The sequence below is a fragment of the Zea mays genome, chromosome 7 (assembly GCF_902167145.1).
Source record: "Zea mays cultivar B73 chromosome 7, Zm-B73-REFERENCE-NAM-5.0, whole genome shotgun sequence".
In the NCBI taxonomy this organism is placed as follows: domain Eukaryota; kingdom Viridiplantae; phylum Streptophyta; class Magnoliopsida; order Poales; family Poaceae; genus Zea; species Zea mays.
The window spans coordinates 174,202-184,737 of record NC_050102.1 but is presented as its reverse complement, the minus strand read 5'-3'; the positions used below and the strand labels follow the sequence as shown (position 1 = coordinate 184,737).

The 10,536-nt window shown below is 44.2% G+C and overlaps 1 protein-coding gene and 2 pseudogenes across 2 annotated transcripts; all 3 read right to left on the bottom strand.

The window, feature by feature from the left end:
- Positions 1-1,337: 1,337 nt before the first annotated feature.
- On the bottom strand, positions 1,338-4,145 carry LOC100192061 (uncharacterized). Of its 2 annotated transcripts, none has more exons than XM_008652607.3 (9): positions 3,621-4,145; positions 3,378-3,498; positions 3,202-3,275; positions 2,982-3,037; positions 2,807-2,890; positions 2,627-2,714; positions 2,454-2,531; positions 2,307-2,363; positions 1,338-2,220 (listed from the first exon to the last, which is right to left on the bottom strand). In XM_008652607.3, exons 1-9 carry the CDS (start codon positions 4,043-4,045, stop codon positions 1,707-1,709), a joined length of 1,497 nt encoding a protein of 498 aa, XP_008650829.1. In that variant the 5' UTR covers positions 4,046-4,145; the 3' UTR covers positions 1,338-1,706. The 2 variants fall into 2 exon arrangements, with proteins under 2 accessions (XP_008650829.1, NP_001334832.1); NM_001347903.1 differs by having other exon boundaries at positions 1,372-2,220; positions 3,378-3,495; positions 3,621-4,106.
- A 1,778-nt stretch (positions 4,146-5,923) lies between these two features.
- Positions 5,924-6,588, bottom strand: LOC103631858 (40S ribosomal protein S21-like; annotated as a pseudogene).
- Positions 6,589-6,872: 284 nt separating this feature from the next.
- On the bottom strand, positions 6,873-10,236 carry LOC103633635 (digalactosyldiacylglycerol synthase 1, chloroplastic-like; annotated as a pseudogene).
- Between the last annotated feature and the right edge of the window lie 300 nt (positions 10,237-10,536).

Genomic DNA, 10,536 nt, shown 5'->3' with positions numbered 1-10,536 from the left:
AGATCAGCCAAGTGAAGTGTGATAGCATTCTCTTTTCCTGCTAGGAAACTTTCCATTAAGTCCAAGCACTTTTTATTTTTCCTATGGAATGAGTGTTGTGGGATTCAATCCTATGGATGTTTTCCTTCAAATTTCTATCAACCAAAGGAGCCTTCTAGGATTTTTTCCTTAGGAACTAAATCCTTTAAAATTTCTATAAGATTCCTTCAATCCAAATGAGGAAGGGGTAGGATCTTTTTAGTTCTTTGAACTAATCTAACATATTTTTTCTCTACCTAAAAATCGCATATCCTTGTATCGCTTCAGCTCTTAAAACTTTTAAAATTACCACTCGCCCCAACTTTAGATTGAAGTGGCTTTTTTAAGGCCTCCTTTGGAATGGAGGATTAGTAAAACATAGGGATAGAAAAAAATGTAGGAATAGAGTAGCATGGCACCTTCAATTTCATAGGAAAATTTCAAAGAGGTTAAACCTCATGTTAAAAATCCTCGAAAATCTTACCACAATGTTCCATTTCATAGGAATTTTATAGGATTTGAGCAACTCAATCATTTGTTCCAAATTGTCACATTGGAAAACTTTCTATAGAATTTCAGTTCTTCAAAATTCCTTTACTTTTTCTTTATTCCAAAGAAGTCCTAGCGGTCTTTTGGATTGCACGAATATAAAAAGTATAGGAATAGAAAAAATATAGGAATTGGATACAACACCAGTTGCAAAATTTAGGATTCAAAAATATATAGGAATTTTGTATAGAAAGTTGTTTGGATGAGTTATAGGAATATAAGAATAGAATATATATTTTATTAACTAAACTGCTATTCTTTTTTCTGCATTACACATTCACATGCAGGCTCATGAGAAAGAATTCCTCGTACTTCCCAGGAAATTTACAAAGAGATTTTCGTAGATGCTAAAATTCCCATGTAATTGCAACATATGGAAAGATTCCTATGAAAATGAAATGCATAATTCCTATGAACCAAATATAAGGATAGGAAATTTTTCCATATGAATAGTGTTCCTTAAAAAATCCTACAGATTTCCTACAATCCAAAAGAGCCCCTAAAGGTGGTTTCATCTTTTGTATTTTTTAAAAACAGATGTTTTCTATACCATGAAAAATGTCCGAGTTTCTAAAAAAATTGAGAAAATTCTAAATATAGATCAATGCATTATAAATGCAAATGAAGTATTTAAAGCTTATGAAAATATCTCTACAAGCTTCCAAAAAAAAGGAGGGGGGGGGGGTTATTTGCAACCACTCTCCTAGTTCAATTTTGAAACACCCTTTTATTCGTTTCACCTCCTTTGATACTAGAAAGACAGAGCAAGATATATTATTATCATTGTCTGACTGCACACCAATTCCTGTTAAAGGATCAATATTAGTACTATATAGTGTAGCATGCCAAGAAGAAGCATTACATAGACACTTTGACGATTTACAACCTAACAGTCCTAAACGTACATTATATATTCTTCAGTGAATTGGAATGTTGAAGCTTGACCTTCCTCCCCTCTAATCCTGAAACATATCCAATCATCTGCCATGGCCTCCTTAGCCCATTTTATACTCTCGTCGTTCTTTTTTATTTGTCGCTGTTTAGTTAAAAATGAACTAGCGGACGACAAATATTCGAAAACGGAGATAATACAAGGAATGGGAAAAAAGAGGACCATCAACCATAGTAGCCCCCCTCTCCTAGGATTGCTTCGCTGCGGCATCGGCAGCTCCTGGCATTGTCCGCCTCAGCAGCCGCAGCACCCATTGGAGGGGCCGCAGCACCTGTGCCCTCTTCTTGCGCCAGAACCAGATTGCAGCACTGTACTGCTCGTTGCGGATCTTCCTCGTCGCCGCTCGCCAGTCAAACTTCTCCATCTCCTTCCTGGCAGCTCTCCCCATGGCCTCCCTCAGTTCCTCGCTCGACAGGAGCCGCTTGATCTTGCCAACACAGTCATCCACATCCCCTGGTGTGTACAAAAAGCTGGTCCTCCCCTCCTGATCCTCAGGTATGATATCAGGTATTCCTCCGGCGCGAGCCCCGACTACCGGAACTCCTGATGACATGGCCTCCAGCACCACAAACCCCAGTGTCTCTGACTCGGAAGGCATCACAAACACATCCCCACTGGCATAGGCCTGTGATAGCTCCTCCCCTTGCAACGTGCCCGTGAACACCACCGGCATACCTGAGAACATCTGCTCGAGCTCAGCTCTGCACACAAAAACAGAACCACAGATCCTTTTTTACAAATCTTCCCCCGCTAATTCACTTCTTGGTAGCATAGCAATGCAGCTGACCTGAATGGTCCGTCTCCAATAAATGCAATCCTTGCTCCTGGAAGTCGGTCCATGACTCTGCAAAGTAATGAATCTACGATCCAGCATCAAGCTTGTACATACCACAATCCGTAGCAATCAAAATACCAGGGACATATAAGGGCTCGCCTCTTAAGAAAATCCAAGCTTTTCTCAACTCCTAAGCGTCCAACATAAAATACAAGTGGCTTTTCTGGTTCACCATTCCTGCTCCAACGAAAACATTAGCACCACAGTTCGGCCCGGGCATTGAAACGGACAAATACAAAACTGCACAAAAGGGAAGAGGAATATGCATGTACGTTAGCCTTGAACGCATTTCCATGTTGCGGAAACGAGGATGGAAGCTTTCTGAGTCAACACCCTTGTTCCAAAGGCGTATTTTATTGGCTGGAAACATATGCACCGTTTGAGAGATATATGGTACAATTAACAAGAACAAGAAACTACAGATACATAGATAGGTTATTAGTTAAGTAAACCTGCTGTAACACGAGCAGCTTGAAGATCCCTGCCGATAGCAACAGATGGTACCAGTGTGAGGTCTGCAGCTCGGTGCAAGAATTCTATAGCCAACAAGTGAAGTGAGAAACAGAAACATACCGGTCGCTTAATCATGAATGCATTCCTTTGATAAATAAATGATCGAAAACTTACTTATTATTAGCCACATGGGCTTGACAAGCCAGCTGAAAGTATATCTGGGTATATAACTGCCATGATCAAAAGGGTCAGTTCTCCATCCAGCCGTGCAGGTAAAAAATACTAGGATATGATTGTGGTTCCACAATGAGTTCTTGTGCAGAACAGCAGAAAGTGGTACATGTATGCTGGCGAAAAGCAGTATGTGAATGTGAGAGCAGCAGTCGAAACTCACATTGGAACGTGGGTGTGGTATGACATTACCAGAGGGACGCAGAGCAACTTTGCTATGATAAGCGCGCCAAATACCTGCCAAGAAGAAAATGAAGGAACAGTTTTGTTTTAGCAGAATATATATGAAGTTTTTTTGTTTTTGTTTTAGTGAGTTAAGTGTAGTGGAAAATGACCGACCATTATCCCAGGTGAAGAGGCGTGAATAATGTCAGGCTTGAATCTAGCAACTTCTGCGATGATTCGAGGACTGAGGGCCAGCGACAGCGGAACCTTTTGATACCAGGGGCAAGGGAAGCTGCTGGGATGAAATCAAAGACCTTACCCTATTATTTTGTTGGTATTAGCATTCCCCTCAGCATTCAACCTCCCGAACCGGGACAGCAGCAGCGCACAGCAGAGAAGAATAGAAGGGGAACTCACCTCCATGAGCCAATTAGCTTGGCTCCGTGGAATTCCTGAGGCACGCCCTCGTGCGTGGTGACCACAATCACCTCGTCGCCCATCTCCCGTAGGTACTTGATGAAGTTCTGGAAGCGGTTCTTGTAGCCGGAGACGTAGGCGAAGGGAGACGGCTCGACGAAAAGGGCGATGCGGCGGGGCCTGGACTCCGGCGGCGCCTCATCTCCATCTCCATCTCCATCGTGGGCAGGCTCAGTCTCGAGGTCCGGGTTCGGCATCAAGACGGAAGACGGCGATGAGGCGCACGGAATGGGGCGGAGGAGCAATCTTCTCAGGGGATGACGCGGGGAGATGAAGGCAGGGGCAAACCGCGAGGGGGATGAGGAAGGAAAGGCCCTGGTAGGCAGCGGAGGAGGCGGCTTGGGCGCTAGGACGGCCGCCGCCATGCTTGCTAGTGCCGCTCGCCCTTCTCTCCGTCTCCCTCTCCCTCTGGTGTGTGTCTGTCTCGGTCAGGCTCGCAGCCGAAACTACAGAAACTGTTCTTGGGTGCAAGGCAAAGGCATATTCCATTTGCTTGGAGTTGGATGGATTAGCAGATCCAGATGCTCAGCTGCACGTCTTGATTTGATTTTCGTAAATCCACCTATCCTAAAGCGTTTCTTATCAGACTAACAGGTGAGTGACCGTATGGGTGAGTGGCCGTGTGTTGCAACGGAAATATATAATAGCATAGATAACGTATATACAAATGTGTGTTATACTGTTAAGATGGAGGACGATATCCGCGGCCCATTTGAGATGATGTTGAAGTGAAATTCGGGTCGCGGTCGAGCGCATCGGCGCCGCGACATAAGGCCACCTGTCTGTGAGGCGCTCGAGGAGAAGGGCAGGATAGTCTCGTGGAGGGAGCAAGGTCCAGGGGACAACGGTGGAGTGGCGACGCGCGGTCATGGGGGTGGCGGCCTTGGCGACGATGGTGCGCGGTCGAGAAGGTGCGCGTGGAGACCAACAGACGGAGCATGTGAAAGGATTACATCACAGGAGGGGAAAGTTTACAGTTGAAAGTGTACTCACGAGAACGAATGTTTAATTGGTTCGAGTGCTATAGTAAGATCATATATGGGACATGAGTGCCATCTAGGTTGCTCTTTCTGAAAGATCAAGTGCAGCGATCTCAAGTGGCAATACTTTGCAAGTGTTTTTATAGGCTTAATAATGGCATCATCTACAATGACCAAACCAGTGTATGCATACTCCAAAATTTTCTTCAGAGCATACTCCAAAATTTACATCGTAGTTGGATGTCGTATAATCTAGATTTTGACCATAATGTTAGAGCAAAATAATTTATCGTGCCCTAAATCCTATAAAATATATTTATTTTAAAATTATAGGTCATTTTTATAAGTCACCCGGTTTGACATGGTCATCACGATCCATAGACCATAAGTTGGAAAGTATTCTGCTCTCATCTTCCTCTCACAACAACAGGAGTCTAGCATTTTTGTTTTTATGCTTTCCAAGATGCAATCACAATCATTGATTTAGCCACAAAATCAGGCCTTGTTCGTTTTGTGCCAATCCATAGGGATTGAGGGGGATTAAATCCCCTACAAGTCAAAATCCTCTCTAATCCCTTCCAATCCCCCTCAATCCCTATGATTTTGGGATCAAACGAACATGGCCTCAATGGTGCAGAAACACTGGGCTGTTGATTTAGCGACCAAATCATGGGTGCAAAAACAATGGGTTGTTGATTTAACCACCAAATCAATGTTGCTTATTCAAATAAAAGCGCATACTTACTCAAAATGCATCATCACGATCCTATAAAACTGCATAGTCCGTCCATTGCCGCGAGGACGTCCGTCGTGCTCGGGTATAAAACTCGCTCTCCCAATCCCACGCCAAAAGGACGTGAGTTTGAAGCTCGGGTATAAAACTCGCTCTCCCAATCCCACGCCAAAAGGACGTGAGTTTGAAGTAAATTCTAAGCGAACAAATATGTGAGAAGAACAAGTACAAAATGACGAGCAAATCCGGACAAACTAAAACCTAGTCATCCAGCCAAACATCGGAATCATACCCCAGACTTCAGCAGCAAAGTCAAATCCAAAACTATCACATTTTTTAGCTTCGTTTGGAAACATTTGTGAAAACACAACGAACTCAAATGGAACCCAAGTAACAATATTGAGTCTTCAGAATTAAGGTACCAAGTGAAAGCACAACACTTGCATCTGGACGGTACGGATACATGAGATAAAACATAGCTAAAGCAGTATCCCTCAAGAGTCCAGTCCTAGTGGAACTACGTGCAAGACCTACTGCTTGATCTCAGCCTTCTTCTTCTGCCACGACCTGTCCAACAAGCTGTCAGCATCACCCTAGGCACAACAAAAAATACGTAATCAGGACCATAACCAAGCAGAAGAATACATGACACAGCAGAAGCAACATGTAACAATTCACTTGACTAACAGTAATAAAGACATAAACCATAGCAAGAAAATGTGTTAGTTAATAGTGGATGGTGGTCAACCTAGCAACACATAAAGATCATAACTTTGGACTTCCTGAAAGTCAATTTAGCCACACATAATAAATTCTTTCCAAATCCATTCAGTCATTCACTGTGTCAGGTGCCAACAATGTGAACTCAATAAACACAGAATTGCAGTAGAAAGTTGCATGTAGGCATCACATCCTGGACTATCACCTAAGCACGGACAAACCCAGAGAGAGCAAACGTGGTGAAGTGACATCGTACAGGCCATTCGCATCCAAGTGGCCAATGTTGATCTGGACAGAGGCATGATCCTTGGCAGTGATGATTCTGTTCGTGGCCAAGCTGCAAGAACAAAAACTCAATATTAACACAACATAATTAACCATGCAGAGGGCAAAGGTTTAAACAAGTATGGCAAACGTACCACTTCCTGGGGACGTAGAGGTCCACTGTCTTACCCTCCTCATTCTGCATGATGACGGTTGGGGACTACTGCAGCAGCAACTGAACATCATAGAAGGGAAGGATAAATCAGGCACATGGGTAGCAAATATTGAAAAAAATAACAGCACTATGTACTTGCTATATCTAGGACGAAACAAAGAGATATGTTCATGACCATGTAAAAAAATTACTAGGGAATGGCTCTAATTACGACACCCACAATGATCCAACAAAGCATAAAGAAGACTAAGCTATGCATAACTCACTTATGCTAATTCGCAAACCAACGAGAGGAGATCCCAATCAGGCATAGGCAAAGATCAAAGATGGCTCGAGGAAGGAGAGAGCACACGGACCTTGATCTCCCGAAGGTGAGCACGGAAGACCGAAGACAAATTAGGTTGTGAGGTTCTTTTATTCTTTCTTTTCCTACCTTGTTCAGGCTGAGCAGCCTCATTGTTCAGAACCTTTTCAAGGTCTAAGTACTCCATGAATCTCTCGGTCGCTGTCTCCCACGAAAGGTTGTATCTTTGCTCAGGGGTTAGCGGTTGGGGTTCTCTATCCATTGCCTCTTTCACTCTCGCAACAAATTCCTCTGAAGTCTTGTATGTCAAACATTTCAAAAATGACATGAAAAACTCATTTGATGGATGTTCTGCGCAGATCACGAATTTCCCCATTGCAAGAGCCTATGCTGTTGTTGTGCATAGGACATCACTAATGCTCGGATTTTTGAAAACCTTGTACCTAAAAAAATACAAACAGCAAATGGCAGCATTAGTAATCAACAAAAAAAGTGGAATACAGAATTAATTATCTTTGACAATTGCCTTAAAGTTTCTTGTTTGATACGTACCCATGGAGTGAATTATCAGCATGATCTCTTCCCTTGAAAAAAAATTGAGACTCAAATCTAACCTCCTGTCAGTGGATTGAACTTCTTACGAGTCCTCACCACTTCCGTATACATCTAACTTGAATCCTTATAAGCCGCTTTTATGTTTAGCCATCAAATCTATGAGTTCTCTATAACCTTTGGCCCAATAGTTGACATTTCAGTCTGTGCTCGAAGAAAATCAGAAAAAAGTAGGGCTTCTATGAGCCGAGAGAGCTCACCAACTCACTGCTACGTCCCTGATAAACTGCGTAAAAACTCATTTGATGGATGTTCTACGCAGATCACGAATTTCCCCATTGCAAGAGCATCTGCTGTTGTTGTGCACAGGACATCACTAATGCTCAGATTTTTGAAAACCTTGTACCTAAAAAAATACAAAAATCAAATGGCAGCATCAATAATCAACAAAAAAAGTGGAATACATAATTAATTATCTTTGACAATTGCCTTAAAGTTTCTTGTTTGATACGTACCCATGGAGTGAATTATAAGCATGATCCCTTCCCTCGAAAAAATTGAGACTCAAATCTAACCTCCTGGCGGTGGATTGAACTTCTTGCGAGTCCGCACCACTTCCGTATACATCTAACTTGAATCCTTCTAAGTCGCTTTTATGTTTAGCCATCAAATCTATGAGTTCTCTATAACCTTTGGCCTAATAGTTGACATTTCAGCCTGTGCTCGAAGAAAATCAGAAAAAAAAGTAGGGCTTCTATGTGCCGAGAGAGCTCACCAACTCACTGCTATGTCCCTGATAAACTGCGTAAAAACTCATTTGATGGATGTTCTGCGTAGATCACGAATTTCCCCATTGTAAGAGCATCTACTGTTGTTGTGCACATGACATCACTAATGCTCTGATTTTTGAAAACCTTGTACCTAAAAAAATACAAACAACAAATGGCAGCATCAGTAATCAACAAAAAAAGTGGAATACAGAATTAATTATCTTTGACAATTGCCTTAAAGTTTCTTGTTTGATACGTACCCATGAAGTGAATTATCAGCATGATCCCTTCCATTGAAAAAATTGAGACTCAAATCTAACCTCCTGGCAGTGGATTGAACTTCTTGCGAGTCCTCACCACTTCAGTATACATTTAACTTGAATCCTTCTAAGTCGCTTTTAAGTTTAGCCATCAAATCTATGAGTTCTCTATAACCTTTGGCCCAATAGTTGACATTTCAGCATGTTCTCGAAGAAAATCAGAAAAAAGTAGGGCTTCTATGAGCCGAGAGAGCTCACCAACTCACTGCTACGTCCCTGATAAACTACGCTGGTTCAGATCAATGCTCGAACGACACAACCGCTCTACAAGAACCACTGGGAACAAAGGCATTTGATCAGCGGAAGGAACGGAAATGCGACGAATTTTATGCGTGAGACCACATGTTTTGCCTTATCCTGTGCAAAACCTAAGGCTTCCAGTTCAGTTAGCAGTCCCTTAGCCTTCTCAAAGAGACCACATTTATAATACACCTTTAACAAAGTGGCCAACATAACCTGCAAGTGCAATTTAATTTAGAAGGTACTCCCTCACTTCAAAAGGACAAGAAGTACTTGTTTTGAAGGGAAAAAAAATCAAACTCTTCATGTTTTGACCAATAATTAATCAAGTTGTAAGTATGTTCAGTGTATATACTATACAATTAGATCCATATGTCAAAGTTCTTCTACACTAAATTGGTTTTGTAGCTACAAACAATATATTTTGTGAGAAACCAATGATCAAAGTCGGTCTGTCAAAATAAAATAAACCTTCAAACACAGATGTCAAAATAAAATAAACCTTCAAACATAGGAGAACTGCTTATCATTGCCTTAACAGAAGAAAGAAGCCATACAAGAAAGACCTCGCAAACCTAGACACACATATATAAAAGGTAAACACTAAACATCTTGAGTACAAGTATAGCCGCAACACATAAGACTTCAGGAAAGAAGCAAAAGTGAATTGCAAAGTGAATAGTCTATGATAGAAGAAGTTCACCCGACGAAGATGTTTAGTGTTAAGTGAATTGCAAAGTGGACAGTCCGTCCGGAATCCGGTGAATTGCGAAGTGAACCAACAATGCCTGACGCAGCTTCCCGAGGGATCAGCGTCGAGGCGCTGTCCACCACCGGGACTTCACCCGACGAAGTAGAAGGAGAAACTCTGATCTTTTTCTGTGTCACCGGATTCCGGACGGACTTCAGCGCCTCCGTCATCTCCACCACCTCCGCTTCGATCGCCCGGCCTCCACTTCTGGGAATTGCTTTGATCGGTCCCCAAACTTCTGATCAGGCTTGGGCGAGATCCCCGCCCGGCGTGATCCGCGAGATCCCCGCCCTGCGGGATCCGTGGCTGCCTACTGGGCATGGGGGCGGAGCACGGGCATGAGGTGCAGGGCGCCATCACCGGGCATGGGGAGATACTCCAGCAGCGAGGCCTTGGGCCCGCCGTAGAGCTCCTGCGTCCAGCGCGGAGAGGCCGTCGCGAATGGGACCCACCGCTCGCCGTCCCAGAAGACGACTCGGCCATCGGCGACGCCCGTGTACGGCCCTGCGGGTCGAAGGCGACGCTCTCGGGCCCCTGCACCTCACCGTGGAACCGCACCTCAGCTCCGCGGAGCCGCTCCCATTCGTCCGCGTGCGTCGGCATCTCGGCGGGATCGGGGAGGTCGACGAGGTGGGACTCGAACCCCGGGAAGTCCAGCATGCTGCCCGTCTGGAGCGGGTCCATGCCGCAGAATGGCGCTAGCGCCGCCACCAGCAGTGCCGCGGCCACTACAACCGGCGACGCCATCCCGCTAGCCCGCTACCTCGTCTCTCGCGAGGTGGGGCAGAGGAGAGGGAGGCGTCCGCGCCCGTCGCGGAGAGGATGGAAGGGGCGCGGATGGGGGCGGAGGAGACAGAGGCATCAGTCGCGGAGAGGATCTCGGAGAGGAAGGCGTCAGTCGCGGAGAGGAGAGGGAGGGCGTCACCCATTGGAAAAACCACCGCCCTGTGAACGCCTACAGTAGGTACATAAGTAGTAGTAGAGAAAAGATCGCATACAGCTTTTTGTCAAAGGATCTCTTATCCTATTCTAGAGGTATTTCAATAT

Bases quoted from the DNA above. Each gene is read 5' to 3' on its own strand.
- LOC100192061 (XM_008652607.3), bottom strand. From the start codon at position 4,045: ATGGCGGCGGCCGTCCTAGCGCCCAAGCCGCCTCCTCCGCTGCCTACC. The intron at 3,499-3,620 runs GTGAGTTCCCCT...ATTTCATCCCAG, and splicing joins AAGCTAATTGGCTCATGGAG to CAGCTTCCCTTGCCCCTGGT. The intron at 2,221-2,306 runs GTCAGCTGCATT...TTTTGTGTGCAG, and splicing joins ATTGGAGACGGACCATTCAG to AGCTGAGCTCGAGCAGATGT.